Here is an 18,415-nt window from a genome sequence, read left to right on the forward strand (position 1 = left end):
GCGGGGCAAAAAATCTGGAATTGTTAAATCATATAATCAATTGACACCAGTTTGTAATATTGCGTTCAAATGCATACGTTATTTGGTCGTTAGGGCATTATAATATCTGGAAGTATCTTATAACTGCAGTTAAGGTTTTATGCGGAATTATTGTCAACGCAATTAAAACATTTTAACACAGCACAACGAGACGTCGCAACACACAGTTTGAGAACCTATGATACAGTGTATTTAAATTATTATTTTTTTCTGGTAATCAACAACGTTGTATTCACAAATATTTACTGTTGCAAAAAATACAATATTAGCAACCTTTAATTTTGTACCAAAAGGCTATTACTGAACACAATCAAACATTTGTTTTTAACTAAATCAATCATGTCACTGACTTGAAACCGCGTCTTCGCACTTAGGAGAAGCAAATCTACACCAAGGAGAAGCAAGTGCATTTAACTAAAGGAAAAAGTTTCTTGTCGTTTTGCTTGCATGCTTTTGTTTTGCACAGTTGACTGCAAGCGCACAAACGGTGGGCTGAGACAAAAGCCTACAGTTATCGCAAAATATAGTATTTCTAATACCTATGGGCATTGATTAATTATCATGTAGCGTACAATTCATCTGGACTCGGATTAAATGACATAAAGTTTAAGTTACGAGACTCAACTGAAGCCTTTTGCTAGGTTTGGGACTACACACTGACAAATAATATAAAGGTTTTACGTATATATAGGCTACTTTTAAACATAAACATAATGTGGTAGGCCTTGAGTCATTATGCCTACAGATGCTTACCGCTAAGGGCAAACAACCTATTAAAACATTTTTCTGGCATTAAATGTCTGCTATTATGTTAACGCATTTAACTGCAACTTTATAGGGCCATGGTAAGCAATGGCGAATTAATCATCGAGTTTACATTTTTGGCATGATAATTTTAACGGAATTTGAGGTCATAAAATAAGTAAACCTAGATTGAACTTGTTCGCACATATAGGCCTAACTAAAGTTGACTCTTATCGAGAAATGTTCGTATATTTCGTTTTATTACTCGTTTTTAACGTTTGATGAGGAGACCACACAGCCATGGCAATATGGCATCTCCAAAAAATATTATTCGCCTTTTTCAACCTAAAATGATTCCATCTTTGCGCGAGTCTCATTCGACTTTGGAGCAAGATTTACCTCGTTTTTATGGAATATTAAAAATGCATTATTAAAGCGCGTAACTGTAACGCTATGGTTATTGTTTAGCACACCTGACCGAAAATGATAGTTTATCAGTTTAAACGGGACCGCTTTTTGCGCAATCAATTTCGACGTATAGTTTTGTAACAATATATTTTAGTGTTGTTGCACCACGCTGACCATTAAAATTTGTTTGCTCAAATCGTTATTTTACACCATGGTCGATTTTTTAAACGGGGTTGTTTTGCTTTCAAACTTTTATTTAACCAAATAAACGTATATGTTCCGCGCGAACGCGTTGTGCCCTCTCCGTGGGTGTTTTAGGCCAAATTTTAGTTGCATATTAAGCATAACTTCTATTAAGACCAAGTAGTTATTTGGGGATACTTGTTTCATGACGTCACGTTATAATTCACCTAAATTTTCATAGCCCACTTCTAGCAACAAAAAATTACGTCCGCCCATGTTTTCTAAAAATAGTTACATCAAGATTATAATATTTTGATTGTATGTGTATATTTAAACGACGAGAATCTACCATGCCTTGAGTACAAAGAGTAGACCTAACTGTAACTGTATCATATTCAACAAAGTAAATAATCCATATTCCGAAAATAACAAGCATTTCTAAAAAGAAACTCTTTCGGAACACGTAGGCTGTAGGCTGCAATGTACATATAATGACTGGAAATATAACTTTATAGAACGTTGCCTCTTTCGCAAAGTTAATGTCCTGTTTGACGCATTTTGCAAAGCTCATTCTTTTTGTTTCATTTGTTAGTAATATGGCTGGGATTTAAAATTCCAGTCATATTTTTTAAATACGAGGCGAAAATAATTATCCATGCATGACGACCCAGAACTATTTAGGCCAATCATGTGAAGTCTAAACGACCATTCAAAAGAAGCGTGACGTCACAAGCTTTATAATTTGTTGGCGGGATTTTAAAACCATTATTTGCGAGAAAAGCTCAAAAAGCGTTGCTGTTTGTTGTGGTTGCACTTGACCGATTTTTTTCTATATTTTTTAGATATTATTTGGAAGCTGTATTTTAAGGTGATTATAAAAAGCGGTATGTTTTTAATGTGTTTTGCAGTATTCTCCACGTTATTTAGACTCAGACTTGAATGGAATACAGGTTATGCAGCAACAACAGGTTGGCATTTTTTTAAAAGTTTGACTGGAATTTACTAATAAAGTGACTGTTTATATGACGAGATTTTCAGCTATGGTTGTCATTCCATTTGTTGTATCCTTATATTGCTTTCTTGTTTGTTTCGAAGTGCACTGTTAGATTAAGGTCACTTAGCGAAAATGTTTTGCAAATCCAGTATATGCGACTCAGTTTTGATGATGTTATAAAATGCAAAAAATTTTAGATGGCCCATTTAAAGTTAAAGGCTGTTTACCTGTTAAATGAAGCTTTTTAAATCAGTCTATAACCACTAATTGGTGTATGCCTTGACTATAAGCCGAGGCTAATATCAAAAATAGAAATTTTTAATTTTTTGCGTGAAATGTTTAAGCAGCTTAAACCTTCACAGATGTAATCAATTTACTTCTTTCAAAAACCTATAAGCACTGCTAATAAGTTTTCACATAAAATCTGTGACTGAAGTTTGCAAAGAAACGCAAATTTTATGGCAGTTAAAACTGAAGGTAAGGCTGTGCTGGGCATTTATTTGCGCTCTTCGGTGTGGTCGAACTGCACTTACATTTGACAAAATTGCCATAAAATTCTTCCAACCATGAAAAATTGGTTAAATTCACACAATTTTAGTAGCTCGTCGCAAATTTTAGTAATATTGTACGTAAGCGATTTTTTTGAAAATGTTTTTTCAATTACCATTTATTTTGTTACTGCTTGGTTCATTTCAATTGCACCCACTTTTATTGTAATAATAAATAGAATCTGTATTTGCAACTATAGGTTATGTAGCCTATAGTTTTCCAGGTAGTGTATTTTATGAATCATTGAGTGATAGAAAATGCCTGTTTATGGAAAAGTCATTGTTATTCGGCGAAATGGATCGGATGGATCACAGTTTCCACTCACAAGTGAAACTTGCTTATTTGGGCGGTATGTCGTTCTTTTTATGCTTCATTATCTACTATACAAATCATGTAATGTCCTTGTCAAAATATGTTTAAATGTGCTGAAATTTTATTTGAATGTTGACATTGGTAATATATTTCGTTTTTATGTTACTCTCTTTGCCTTAACATTAAAACTTAGTTAAACACATTTTACAGATAACAAGTATTTATATTTATTGTTTTTTTTGTCTTAAATAAAAATATATTCGATGATTTGAGGGTAAACGTATTTTTGTGTTTGTACGCGATGCAAAGCTATTTAACTCTAATTTTCAGTTAAAAAGCAAATGCTTTGTAGACTGGTTGAACATGTTCGCCACAAATTTAATTAGTGTGGCCCTTTGTGCTTAACTATTAAGTGATGTATGTGTATGTAATTTTGTCTTATACAAACTATCATACTTTCCATTAATTTTCTTACTGAAGATAGTTAAGTCAAACCCTAACTTTAGGATGTCCTTTAGATTTATATATATATATATATATATATATATATACATACATAGGCGCAGAATGTGGGTGTGCAGAGCGTTTTTAGATGCCTTGGATATTTGGCAGGCCGTCAAAACGCCCTGAAATTTGACAAAGTTACATGCGCATTAATCTGTAAATTTCAATTCTGAAAAACTATTATAAAGATGCGCTGTCTCATTAGTACAGTTCACTACAATAATGTGCGAAACTAATATCCGTTCGCACCTGCAGATATATTAACCAACGTGCTAAACTCACAAAATACGGCCCGCCGATGTAAATTATTATCAGTCTTTTGTAGCCATTTTTTACGTAAATTTAAAATTTTATACGCCGTATAGCATACCATTTCGTGTGAAGTAACAATTCATTAATTTTAAAACACGCTATAGGGCCACTTAATACGATAAGAAAACGGTAATCCTAAGCGAGAAATTAAAACAACTTTGTTGTTCTGTACTAGCGCAACGATGAGGCCTATGTAATAAAAATTTGCCATTAACTTTAACAAAACTCTGGATATGCTGCAAAAAAATGTTGCATTCGCTTTGCTCGCCACGTATCCAGATAGGATATATATATATATACAAATAAATATATGTTTATTATTGTTTTGTTTCTTTAGTGGGATGGATTGTGATGTGCGAGTCCAGCTTGCCCAGGTTTCAGCTCAGCATTGCAAAGCTGTGATAGACGAAAATGGAAACTTTGTTGTGACTAACCTCAGCAAGGTAGAACAATATTTCGAAGAAATTGTTTTCACGGTCATGTATCTTTTAACTGTGTTAATGTTACATCGATTTAAAACATGTATAACAGCAGTAAACTTAAATTTGTTTAATTATAAGATCTTTTATGTTTTAACAAGACATGTTTAAATATGACCAACTTCGTGAATGTGTTTTTGTACCACTGTGGTTGCATACCTTAGGTAGTGCGAAACCACTGATATAGCCAATGTTATCAGGTTGAACCACATTGCATGCTTGATTGGAATTGCCTTACATGGTTAAAAATTATATCAACTAAATAAAAAAACCTTTCCAAAGCCACTTGTTAGATTAATATAGGAATGTCATAATCATTAGTCGTACAACTTTAGCAGGGCAGGATTATAGTATATTCATGTATTTTTATGGCTCTTCAGTTAAAATTTGTTGTTGTGTTTAACTGTATTGGCTGTGGTACTTACTGTTTCATTTTTAGACCAATACTACTTCAGTCAATGGAAAAGTGCTGGATGAGGAAACAGTCATCAAGCACAAAGATGTTTTAACAATTGTAGACAGAGCATTTAGGTGAGTAAATTATTCTAATTTGAAGTAATGTGTGAACATGGGCATATGAAACACATAAAAATGTGATACACTACTTTTTTTAAAGTTAAGCATACAATAATTGTTTGATTTGGTTCTGTGTTGTTGCCTTTGCCTTGATTTGTGTTTGCATTGTAGATTGTACTGGACTTATGTTTTATTCCACCAGATACTTTCGTCTTCCTTAAATATTGTTCATGCACATTCAAAAAATGCTTTAAAATATTATATATTTTACACAAGTTTCCCTCACCTGCCAGGATTTTAATTGTATCTCAATTGTTTTATTAGATTTGAATATCCTGATCAAGTTGAGAAGGACATGGAGCCCAAGAATCAAGCTGTGGCAGATTTAAAACGTAAAAGTCCTTTAGGTTTGTTAGTTTATGGTGGTAGCCATGCACCAAAAAACCTCTAATATTTACGATGTGCATAGGCGCCCAGATTTATGCTCATGAGTCTAGCTTGACGTCGGCAGACTTAAAGAAAGTGACAAAAATGCCCCAATTTTTTTTTACTTTCTTTGAGTCTGCTGATGTCAAGCTAGGTCATACCTTTTTTAATAGTCATTTCTTGACATGAGAATTATCCGAATACACTGTTAAAAATTTGTCAGACGCAAAACAAAAATAAATGAAAACACAATTAAACATTTAAGAAGTACAATGGGGAAATCAGTTAAACAAGCTTTAATGTGCGCCACTGTAAGTGTAAGGGTCATCCTCAATACTTAAAAAATTTCACTTAGCAGGTACATTGAGGGGCGGTGGTGACCAACATGTTAAGTCTGTTATTAAGTTGAAAATTTATATGTCTACCTTATTCCCAATTACTTTAGCCATGATTTTTCAAAAATCAATACTTTATTAAGAGTATTGTGCCAGGAAATCACACATCGTGAAAATACAAGATTTTTCTTGTGTGGATGGCTAATTAATAAAAAGTATGTTTTAATGTTAAGCTGTGCAACAACCCCCTGTGGATTCCCCATTTTCAATGTTGGTCAAGGATATGAAGGCAAGCATGAAAAGAGACAAACCAAAAGTAAGTTAATGTCTAGCATTTGCAATAGGTAGCCAAGAGACAGAACCCACGTTAAGTTTATGAAGTAATGTTTGTGTAAGAATAATTGTAAAATATTCTATTGTTCATTTCACTGAAGTTTTAAAAATGCGTGCCCGGCAATTTAGAATAATCAAATTCTAACTAACATAAATTGTCAAACATTTGATTTCTGATTTTAAAATAAGCCTTTTTCGCCAACTCTTAAAATAGGGATTTTCAATAATATCTGAAAATCATTTGCGAATTGTTTGCGTTCATACATCATTTATACTATGATGGTACCACTGTTGTACTGACGACAAAAGTGATATGCCTATTTCAGCAAAAAAATGAGGTGCCAGTAATAATAAGAATGAACGCCAAAAACTCTTCAAGAATTAACTTATCACATCTCCGTTTAAAATTTGCTGTAGCTTGGTATAAAACCATATTAATGACCTCATTTAAAATAAAATTAAATGGTCAGACATTTTCCTTTAATTTTGTTAATCAATAAAAATAAAGTATTGGACACCCCTATTTCCTATACTATTGAGCATTGATATTAGCACAAATGATCGAATGGGTGAATTTAAGGTTTCAAAATTTATTTCAAACTATATCTAAATTTATATAATGTTTTGTAGGATTTGGTGCAGCTGGAATCCAGTTTAAACAAACTTTCTGCAATTCAGTCTCAAAGGTAACTTAATTCCGCATTGTATTGTTGAAATTTGGGGTATACAAGATTGCCAGCATCTGTGGTTACTTTATAATTTGGTTTAGATTTGTTAAAACTATTGTTGATTTTTATGTGATTATTGTTATATCATGGTTACTGTTATGTGATTATCATGAAACACAATGTAAAACCTTAATGGTTGGATAAAAGAAAAGCTTTATCATTACTTAATAAAACAATGCTCAGCTGAGCAATAAGTAATGATATAGCACAATGGTCGGCAAACTGTGGGCCGCAGAGCTATTTTTAGTGGGTGGCGAGGTATTTTTGAATAGATTAGTGTTAGTGTAGTTGTGGGCCGCGTGTTAGCCGTACATTCATTGCACTTTCTTTTTAAAGCTTGTGTGGCTGAGAATTTTTTATTGTCTCAGCGTGCATGGTTTAGGCCGACGTGCCAAATATGGTCCTACTCCTGAGAGCCTGTTAAACTATATTATTTCGGCAACTTTAACTATGTAACTGCAAAATTTCCCGCGCTTTGCGCGTATATTCTTTGTTTCATAGAATGTTTCACATTATGGCATGGCGGCAGTGTTTTGAGCATCAAGGCGCTGTGTAATATTACACCTTAACAACGAGTATCCAAAATTTGCCCCCGGTTTCGTAGTGGTTTTACGTAGTGGGCCTTCAATAGCTCTGAAAAGATTACTTTGGGCCGCGATAAAAAAGTTTGCCGGCCACTGATATAGCATCTTGTTTATTGCGGGCCTGTGTTTGGAAAACCCTAATTCAACTAATGGGTATCATAGTGAACAACAATTACAAATGCTTTATTGTTTTATAATGTATATTCACACTTTAACTTCAATAATGAAAATAAATTTTGACAGAAGTACTCCAAAATCATCAAAACGAAGATCTGTTAGTGCTAGTGCCAAAAAGAGCAAAAGGGAAAGCTTAGCATTACTGGAATCACAAAAGAAAGATGAGGAAGACAACATGTCAGCGCATTTATCTAAACCACAAGGTAGTAGCATTATTGAAACCCCACCCACCAATAAAACACACAATAATGTTGAAATACTTGTGCAAGAAACACCAAAGAAAAAAGACAACTGTTCATCTACAATTCCCCCAAATTTGGTTGACACACCAACTTCAAACAAGGTTGTAAACATCGATGGAACACCTGGAAAAGAATGTTTAAGCTCAAAGAAATCACCACAGAAGATTGGCGACAGTGAGAGTTCTGTTTGTAAGGAAGCTGATGAAAATTGCCCAGTCCAATATATAAAATCCAGCAGCAGTGTTAATTCACTAGCTGCTACCCCAACGTCAAATAGAGTTGTTCAAATTGAGGAATCGCCAGAAAAAGATGTTCAAAATGTTTCCATCATCTCTACAAAATTTAGAAGAAGTAGTAGTGGTATTCAGTTCCCCATCGATGCCTCAACACCAAATAAAGTTAACGACCCTATAAATGTAACACCTGGCAAAGAAGACGTTCACAACAGTTCCATCATGTCTAGGAAGTCCAGAAGAGGTAGCTTAAATAAATCTGCCGTTTTAACTGCAAATAAGATTGGTGACGTTGAGAGTACTGAATGTATAGAAGACGACCATAATGTGTCTGTCGCATCTACAAAATCCTCCAGAAGAAGCAGTGCTGTCAAATCCCCTGCCATTGCCTCGACCCCCAAAAGAATTGATGAAATTTTCATTGGAACACCAGGAAAAGAAGGCGATCACAATATTTCTGTCAGTTCAAGAAAATCCAGAAGAAGCAGCGTCAATAAATCCGCTGCCATCTTTTCAACACCTAATATGCTTGATGAGAATGATGATCAAAACATTTCTGTCACCTCTACAAAATCCCGAAGAAGTAGTCATATTATGACCCCTATTATTCAGCAAGAGACACCAGTTAAAGAAGTCTTGAATGTGTCTAAATCAAGAAGAAGCAGCGTGCTTAAAACACCAGACACTGCACAAATTGGAAATAAGACCAACAAGAGTTTGTTAGGGGAATCAGCTGCTGAAGATGATATATTGGATACATCAGCATCTGTGGAAGAAGGAGACAAAGCTATGGATAAGGACACCAGCAGTTCTCTATTGTCTCCTCTTGCCACTCCTGCAGAAGAGGTCCCCAGCATTTCACTTGTAGGTCCCTCAACACCGCAAACTACTGAGGATGACCCGTACAATTTTCCAGGATCAGAGAGTGAGCAAAAGAAGACCAGGCGGAGGTCATCTGGATCAGTAGGATACAGCCGCAAAAAGAGCCTACTTCTTTTCGGCAGCCCACGCACCCCTGTTGTCACACCTCTTCGTCGCAGTTTGAACAAGCTTAAACGCAGCTCTGTTACCTTGGTAGAGGATGCAGATGAGCATGAGTCTCCTGTGCTCTCCAATAAAAAAGTCTGGGATCCACTGCCCGAGGTTGAGGAAGTTGAGAATAATTCGTCTCCAGTCAAACAGCGCAAGTTCAAAAAACGAGAATCCTTTGAGTCATCGCCGCTACTTTTCAGCGAGCCGAGAAAACCAAAGCGTAGGTCTTGCCGTGTTTCTTTCGGCCCCCAGCTTAGCCCCGAGCAGTTTTTCAAGCATCTACCTCCAAACACTCCTGTAAAGAAAGGAGCTGTTGCTTCCAACCCTGATTTGGTTGAACCAAATGTACCGGCAAGTTTAAGGAGAAAGTCAATGCGACGTAGTTGCTTGGCAACTGTAGAGGAATCAATCTTGGAAAGCCCAAAAACTCCAAAATCAAACGTCAATGTAACCACCAGGACACCAACTCCTTTCAAGGCAGCTGCGAAAAAAGGACACAATCTTCTACACAACGTGCTCAATGCCACTGTTGATCAAAAACTAGTGTAAGTAACAGCTTGGTATTTATTCCTGTACATGAATGTATAATTGTGTATACATGATTTAAACAAATAATATTTTTCAATAGATCTCAGCAAAGTTCCAAATCTCCTGTTGCTCAGATTAAGAAGCCTGCTACGCCTAAAAAGTAAATACTTAGTACATGCATACATGCAACAAATCATTTAAAACATACTAAGTAGTTTCATTATTATATCTTTCAAATAAATACTTGAAACAAAAAAAAATTTTGTTTTATTTCAGGCCTGAAAGTGAAGACAACAAGCCGGTAAGTGTTCAAATTAGAGATCGACTGATATTAATTTTTTGGACCGATGCCGGATTTTTTATAATTTTTCAACCGATACCCGATACCCATTTTTTTATATACCTAGGACATGTTTGAAACTTGAATTAACTGAAAATAAAATCCTAATAATGTTTTGGTTTATGTACCTTTATTAATTATTAAACTATTATTTGCATATTAACTTGCGTGATGATAAACCAAATTTTTTAAATAAAAAGTTGTTTGTTGTACAGGAAAAAAATATATTTTTATATCATATTTTTGTGCTAAAATATTGGCAAAAGTATCGGCCTACATTTACCGATACCTATATATCGGTAGAAGCCAAATATTATTATCGGTAAACCGATATATCGGTCTATCTCTAGTTGAAATGTTTACATACTGATGATAATCTCAAGTTTGTAGCTGACATACTGTCAAATGTGCCATGAAAAAAAAATGGTAGGCCAACAAATCCATAATCTTATTAAATAGAAATGTTAAATTTTTCAGATGATAAAAAGGAGAAGAAAGTCTAGTGATAACACACCGATTCCAACTACTCACCGTACTGCTACAAGCTTGTATGTTTGAATATGTTTTTTACTGACTATGTCATGAAGAATGATTTTGTAGAGCGATTTTTTATTTGGCACGGTGCTTTTATCATCACCAGTTTGTAGTCAGTTTACAAATTATGATACCAACGAAACTTTGTTTATTATAAAACATATGCAATATTCTTCATTTTATAAGTTTAAGTTTGTTCTTTGTTAAGTTTCCTATATTTAAATAAAAAAATTAAATAAATAAAAACAAGTTTTGCTGTTGGTTATAGACTGCTACAAACATTCATTAGGTTTATGATATTATCTGGTGATTGTGTAAGTAGATAAACACTATTAAATATGTTTATAAATATATATATTTTTACCTAAATTCATTTTTTTATGTTCTAAAAGGCACCGCCGTCGAAGCAGTGGAAGGGTTAAGAATGCAAAACCTCTCTGGTCAGAGATTGTAAAGAGAGGAGCTGCAGTAAAGCAAACTACAAATATGGCCAAGAAAAACAATGTATGTCAGCGACAATGATTTTTTTACAAATATTATTATTGATATAATAATATATAATATACTGTAGATTAATGTTCATTATAATTCATATAAATGTTGTATCAGTACATTTTTCGCACCTTTCATGCTGTCTGCTTTGGCACACATTTATGTAATTTTTATTTTAGGGCTTTTGTTTTGCATAAGTTTTGCTATATTTATCAGACGAAAAAATAGATACAATTAAATTATTGATAAAATAGTCTGTATGAAATTTATGTAGCCTTAATGAAAATCCCTAAAAACAGTTCAAGAAGCCCTGTGTCAAACTCCTATTTTTAATTAAATATATATATTATATTATATTACAACACTTACAGTACACATTCTTTATCCAGGCCTGGTATCAAGTAATACATTTTTTTTATCTCTGTTAGGAAACCAAAAGCAAGAAAAGGAGCACTAGAGAAGAGATGTTGAGTGCACTGAACAACACCCATCATGTAGATTCACCCGCCACCATGTACATCGGAAGATCCCGCAAGTTCTTCCAGTCAACTAAAACTCCTAAGAACATTAAGTTGGCTGCATCTCAGGTGTGTACAACAAAGATTGAATCTTGAAATGATTTGCTGGTTTGTGCATTGTAAAGTTTTTAAAAAACCCAGTGTTTTTCTAAAAGTCTTTCAATAATTTTATGTACAGCTTAACAATGTGTTTCAAAAGTGCTGTGCTTAAACATTCTTTTTAACTCTTTGTTATACAATGACATTTATACCACTTTGTTTTATATTATGTTCAAAACACGTCCTGGTATAAAGTATTTAAAAGCCCATAAATTGTTTTTAAACAGTTTTGAAATGTATTTCAATTTTTTTATAAATATGTATGGCACCCAGCCTTGGCTTACTGTTTATGTTGAATTTTCAGAAAAACATTCCAATGGATGAGAGCTTTACCGGGATGCCGGAAATGTTCGATACACCAGATGTAAACTCCAGCATCGATTTGCAGACTCCAGAAACAGTTGGAGAGATGTACGTTTCACCTGGCAGTCTGTCAAGTCAGCGAAGCCGGTCATCCAGTCGTCGAAGCGTAGACCTGGGAGCATCTCCACAGTTCGGCAACAAGATGCAGCAAAAGATTACATCAATCACTACAGACAATCTCGACACTGAGGACATCGAGCCTCAAGTAGTAGAAACCACTCAAGAAGTTCAGCGTAACACTAGAAGAGCAAAGAATACCCCTGTGAAGGAGCACTTTGGAACCAAGCGTCTATTCCAATCCGCCAAACTGACAAAGAACACAGAAGTTTCTGAAAAACTCGGCACCAAACGACTCCTGAAGACCCCTAAGCTAAAAAAGAAAGAAGAGCCAGTCCAATCTCATTTTGGAACCAAGCGCCTCTTAAAAACGCCTAAAGTGAAGCAAACTGTCAAGCCTGTAGAAAAGAATTTTGGTACCAAACGCCTACTGACAACACCCAAACCCAAAGTAGGACCACAGCAGCCAGTCAACGCTCATTTTGGCACCAAGAGGCTGCTTACAACTCCGAAAGAAAACAAGCCTGAAGAACCAGTTAAAGAGCATTTTGGCACCAAAAGATTGCTTACAACTCCGAAAGAAAAGAAGCCTGAAGAACCAGTTGAAGAGCATTTTGGCACAAAGAGGCTGTTCCAAAATCCACGAGCTGCTAAGTCCAAAGCCCTCAAACAAAATTTCAACTTGAACAGACTTTATTACCAAAAAGAGGACGGACAGAAAAGAGCAAAGTTAGATCAACCAGTCATGGATGATTTCTGCTTGAATGAGCTGTTTGGGGAGAAGACTGTTGGAAGTCCAGCAAAGGAGAAATCACCTGAAAAGAAAGATTCACCTGTGAAATCTATTAAGGCCAACAGAAAGCAGACAACAAATAAAGTTACAGAAGAAACTTCTGAAGTAGTGGCGAGTATTGAAGTTGCGCAACAAAGTGCTGACGTTAAATCCGATGCAATACAAAGTCTTGCAGAAAATAGGGCAACAACCCGCAGGGCAAAAATGACCAAGAAAACCAATAAGGTAGAACCAGCTGTGAGAAAGTCCAGGAGAAATGGAGTGACACCAACTGCTGAGGTCCCTTCAGTGGAAGCCCCAGTCGTCGAAACCCAGCCTGAGAAAGAAGTTCATCAAGAGAAGGTTGAGGAGTTGGTGACCAGCGCTAACAAAAGGAAAGTCACCTTTCATCCAACTGTTGTTGGAGGATTAACACCAGCTCCAGTACGGGGAAAAAGAAAGAGAGGAAAAAGTGCCATTGTGGTTCAATCAGAACGTAAGTAATTCCTTATTTATATTATAACAAGTAAACCTTTTTTTTAATGCTAAATTATTTTTTTCTAAATCGTTTATTGTGTGCAGTATTATTATTTTTTATCTAATTCGATATATTTATTAATCTAAAGTACATAAACCTGACTACCTAAGCTTGTGCTTTTTAATTTTTAAATAATTATATTAAACGGCTGTATTTTTTAGCTTCTACTCAAAACGAACCGGTTGCTGTAGAGGCAGAGACAGAGGCTCCGACCTTAAAGAAACCAGCTTCCAAAGGAAAATCTCGCTCAACCCGTTCATCAAAAGCATCTAGCAAATCTGAACAGGGTAAAAAAAACACCTTTTTGATATGTTTTATATGTAATTTAATTGTTGGATCCAAAATGTAGAAAAATTGCTTGGTTAAAAAACATTGTAGTTTTAATATTTAGGTAGCCTATTCTTTGAACATATTCTTTATTCAAAATGGTACAACTTTTACATTGTGGTAACAAAGGGCTCTTACTACCATAGTTAATTTTCTTTGAATTTTTTAAAACATATGTTCTTTTAGCTGAGACCAAGAGTGAAATTTCTGCTAAGAAGATTAAGCTTGATGAAGTCAAAGAAACAGTTTGTAAGTTTTTAGTGTTTGTTTCAAAAAGTTGTAGGTTAAGGATGATTAAAAGAGAGTATTTTTTTCTAAGACTGTAATATCGCTCTTTTATTTGGTGATGAACCATTGTTTTTGAATATGCTTTTATATTTTAGCTGAAGGCAAAAGAACCAGGAGTAGAAGGATTATTAAACAAGGTAAAATAAATGTTAGGAATTATTTAATTTAAACAACAAATTTGTTTTGGTATAATTAACATAATTGTGTTTCATTTACAGATGTTGAAGTACAGTTACCAAAAACTGCAATCGCCGAGAAGGTTATGCCAGGTAGACTGATAAGTTGTTTATAAATCATTTCTAGAAAAATATGTACATTTAATGTTGTTAAAAAAATCTACTTAAACAACAAAAATTGATTAGGTTAATATTTTTTACACAACACAGAAGTTGAAGCTAAGGCAACTATTGAAACTGAGAAAGTCAAATCACGGAGTCCTGTCAAAAGTAACAACAGGATAACTTCAACTAGGTCAACAAGAAGAACCAGAAAGACATCCCCAGAAAAAGGTAAGATATATGACTAGCCACAAAGTACATCTCTTCTCTTTAAAGGTATAGGTGATTTTGATTGTACTTTGTTCAGTTGTTGCATACTTACAAATATTCCAACCACCTGACATTGTTCACTACTTTTGTTTTTTTACCTAGAAGTCGCCATTGAGGAAAAGCCACAGGAGACCGGATCGTCCGTTTTAGAAAAGATCGAGGTGGCTGAGGTGAAAGACGTAACAGTAGAACCAAAAGCAAAAGCCAAAGGGACAGCAAGCAAAACAAAAACGGTGAAGACCAGAACCAACAGCACTCGTAGCACAAGAACTACAGTTGGTAGGTTAAATAAAGCACTGGGCTGCTGTTCGGCAGCAGCGATTTGTTCTCATGTAAGGCTTTTTTAAAATTGCTTTAAATATCTTGCAGGTAAAGTTGAAGAGGAGATTAAAGAAATTGCACCTGTCGTGCAGGCTGAACGGGAGTCTCCGAGGGAAGGTAATTGTAATAAATAGCTCCCCTTTTTAAACGGATAAGTGTCTAGTATTTCTCAGCTGACTATAATTATACCACATAATAAAAACAAAATTTTTCTAACAAAAAAAAGCCTGGCTAGTTGACCTACATGTCAAACTACATGATTTTAAATTCTAGGTAAGCAGTCATGAGTTTGATTAATTTTTATTTTAACCGCTGTTTTTTTAATCTCTATGAAGTTTGATAAAAAAACGAGGAAAAATACAAAGAACTTAGTTAATTAATTTCAAGGCTTAGTAGAGTATACCAACAGTTAATTTTTTTTTTAATTGTAGTAGATTTGCATTCCTGGCCGAGATGGCTTATTTTTAATTTTATGTTAGGTAAATGTAATCCCAGTGAATTTTTGCTTTAAAGCCTATTTGTTTTTAGTATCCGAGGTTTCAAACGAGGTTGTTCCAGCAGAATCGGAAACTAAACCGGTCGTCAGTGGCAGAAGAACTCGCAAAACGAAAGCATCCACTGGTGAGTTGTATGTGCGGTGCTTAGTTTGCATAATTGTATTCTTCTTCTATACCAGGCTTTGTTGTGCTTGTAAAAAAAACATTTAAAAGGTCCATATAAATAAGTATTTATAGAGCGTTAATTGTCAGTTACGAATTCACAGAACCTTTTAAAATTGAATGGTATAACTTAATAATTATGTTTAGTCATTAACACTTGTGAATCGTCGCTGGCAGGCGGCATTCCACGTTGTGTTGTCCGAAGCCGGTGGTCTTTTACGTCTGCTTATTTCTATGGAAAATGTTGCGTAGTTCAAGCCAGAAAAACGTTTCGCCATTGGATAGCACCGAGAAGGGTCCCACAGGATCGAAATAGTAACTCCTGATTTAAGGGGACAAACCACTTTGCACTTTCGTTTGATTTTGTTTTATATTTAAACTTTTTTTTATCTCCAGATGAATTAAATGAAACTTCAGCGAAAAAGATCAAGCTTGACAAGGAAGTGAAGCCAGGTAATTATATTTGCGATTTTGCTTTTACTACACCGTGTATAATGCTAAAAAAAAATTTTTTCTTGTATTTTTTTGTAACTATATAACAAAATTTCGTAAATTTCTAAAATGTATTCCATTCCTGTTTTTTCACAAAAAAACTTGTTTCCCGCCTGGACGTCACTACACCTTTCTTCCAATAGTTGTATATTTTATGTTTTCAGTTGTCACGAAAGAAAGTGCCAGAAACAAGACAACTAGAAAAGGTGTGTAATGTTGATCAAATTTAAATACATTTTCCACATGCAAGGTTTTTGTTAAAGGGATTTTTGCGATGTTTATAATACATTTTTTGTCAACTTTCGGCAACATTTCTAAACTAAAGATCAGAAATATATTTCCAAGCTGATAGTAGTTTTGTTGGATTCACCTTTTTAATGCAGTAACCTAAAAAAACTTCTGGCCAATTTAACTATTTGTTAAATTGAACCTATGTTTCGACTGGTGCTAAATGTACGAAATATATTTTTTGTTTACAGAAAAACTTGCAGAAGACAAAGCAAAAGTTGTTCCAGTTGTGAAGTCTCGAGCAACAGGTAAATCAACCATTTTTAGAAATATTATTGAAAAATTATAAGAATGCTTTTCTAAAACATACTATTTATATATAGCTTTAAATAAAGCTAATTTGTAACTTTGGTATTACTTTTTCTTGGGGGAAAACTACACTGTTTTCTTAGATTTGTTTATCAAACTAACAAACACCCGAATTTAATGTTAATAAATATTTGTTTCTTATTTGCAGAAAAAATTGCAGAAGAAAAAGCGAAAGCTGTTTCAGTTAAGGAGTCCACTGCAAGGGGTAAATCAACACTTATATAAACAGAATTGAAGTGCATAACATTTTAATCTGAAACCGATTATATTTAGAAAGCTATAGTTTTAATGAAATATAAATCGTATAAAAACAAAATTGTATGTTTATTTGTACCCGTTCTTTGTTTTTAGATAACGAGATTCCAGCTTTAAGAAGGAGTTCAAGACGTCGTAAGTGAAAGATATAGGCGACCCAACTCGGTTTTCAAAATCCTCACATTTTGTAAATAAATCTTCTTACTTCTTCACTATGTTACTTTGTTTATTTTCCTCGCCAGTCATTTAACTCAATTTGCTTAGACTTAATGACGACATCGTGTCGTTACATTTACGAACTAAAATTTTTTGCGAAAAACGGGAATAGTACTTTTTTACTAAAGTTGATGATTAGTCAATTATATTTGTAATTTAAATGTTGACTAAACAAATATAACGGGCATTAGGTTGCGGTGTTCGACAGATAAAAATTCCTTTGCGCATGGTCGTTTGTAAATAGCTCACTTGCTAGTACTCCCAAATGATCGTTGCTCCTGCATTTTGATCCTTTCATTTTGATATTTTCTATGTAGTAACTATGTATTTTGTCGTAATGTTGGATTTTAACTGTATCTCGATTGTTTAATTTTCGATTTTACTGCCCTGTACCTGTAATCTTGTTCAAATGTAAACGGAAAGTTCGCTTTTATTCGACAACTGCTTAAATGTAGCGAGATTTTAGTAAAGTAGATTTGATTTGACGTTTTTATGGAAGGTGTGACTTGTTTTATAGCTGCCACTCTTGTAAATAAACTTGTAAAGTCCAATGTGGAGTTCTCAATTGTAGGAAATATCGCTGACTTTTGTGTGAAATGTAGTCAAGTGGTTATGTGTGACAAAACTCGGAATGTTATGTTTGCCATAGGTATTTAATTAAAGAGGCTGCTAGATCTTGATTATAGCAATTGGTTAATTTGCAACACAAATTTAGGTATCGTTTGTTTTCCATTCACAAACTATACTGTTCAATATTTTTGTCGAAATACTCTGTGACAAGAAGAAAATAAATAAATAACAAAAATGCTTGACCATTTCACCTTTATCGCGACTGGGTAATTCACGCAGTCGGTTTAAATTCGACACTGCTAAGGCCGCAATGTAAATGAAAAATCGCATATAGAATATTGGTGAGATATATGATCCCTCTATAAATGGTTTGCAGTTTATCCACTTTATTTTAGTTAGGTAGAAAGTGGAATATCGTTGGAAGAGACGGGGCCGTACTAGGGACCCGACAGAACGGCAAATTGGCTAAAGTCTAGCTCTTAACGCGGCAAGTTTTATTTCTTTGCAATTTAAAAAAAAAATGTTTTCGGTTTAGTCTAAATAATAAGTGTTTTAATTAACTTATCAATATTTATATGCCATTATGCGTTTACGTTATGTGCATACACGTTACAAAAGTAAGGTTTTTTATGTTGTTCTCAAAATAGGTGTTTTTCAGTATAATTGCCTCTAACGCAAACACCCAAGTTGCAAATGATGTTGTTTTCTTTTTTACATCAATAACATTTACAAACTATTGTGTTAGTGTTTAGGAAAAATAACAATTTTATG

At 34.3% G+C, this 18,415-nt stretch overlaps 2 protein-coding genes across 2 annotated transcripts; both read left to right on the plus strand.

Moving 5' to 3' along the window:
- Positions 1-3,121: 3,121 nt before the first annotated feature.
- Positions 3,122-13,337, plus strand: LOC146158197 (uncharacterized). Its single transcript, XM_083383925.1, has 13 exons — positions 3,122-3,266; positions 4,383-4,488; positions 4,964-5,055; positions 5,365-5,447; positions 6,035-6,117; positions 6,765-6,820; positions 7,690-9,675; positions 9,759-9,818; positions 9,935-9,959; positions 10,476-10,546; positions 10,925-11,036; positions 11,453-11,611; positions 11,946-13,337. Exons 1-13 carry the CDS (start codon positions 3,175-3,177, stop codon positions 13,335-13,337), a joined length of 4,317 nt encoding a protein of 1,438 aa, XP_083240051.1. The 5' UTR covers positions 3,122-3,174.
- A 911-nt stretch (positions 13,338-14,248) lies between these two features.
- Positions 14,249-17,001, plus strand: LOC146158198 (uncharacterized). The gene is made up of 10 exons (XM_083383928.1): positions 14,249-14,255; positions 14,373-14,495; positions 14,637-14,813; positions 14,904-14,972; positions 15,384-15,476; positions 15,911-15,967; positions 16,171-16,212; positions 16,486-16,542; positions 16,752-16,808; positions 16,955-17,001. The coding sequence occupies exons 1-10, from the start codon at positions 14,249-14,251 to the stop codon at positions 16,999-17,001; spliced, it is 729 nt and encodes a 242-aa protein (XP_083240054.1).
- Positions 17,002-18,415: the final 1,414 nt, after the last annotated feature.

The sequence above is a fragment of the Ascidiella aspersa genome, chromosome 3 (genome assembly GCF_963924565.1).
Source record: "Ascidiella aspersa chromosome 3, kaAscAspe10.2, whole genome shotgun sequence".
Taxonomy (NCBI): Eukaryota; Metazoa; Chordata; class Ascidiacea; order Phlebobranchia; family Ascidiidae; genus Ascidiella; species Ascidiella aspersa.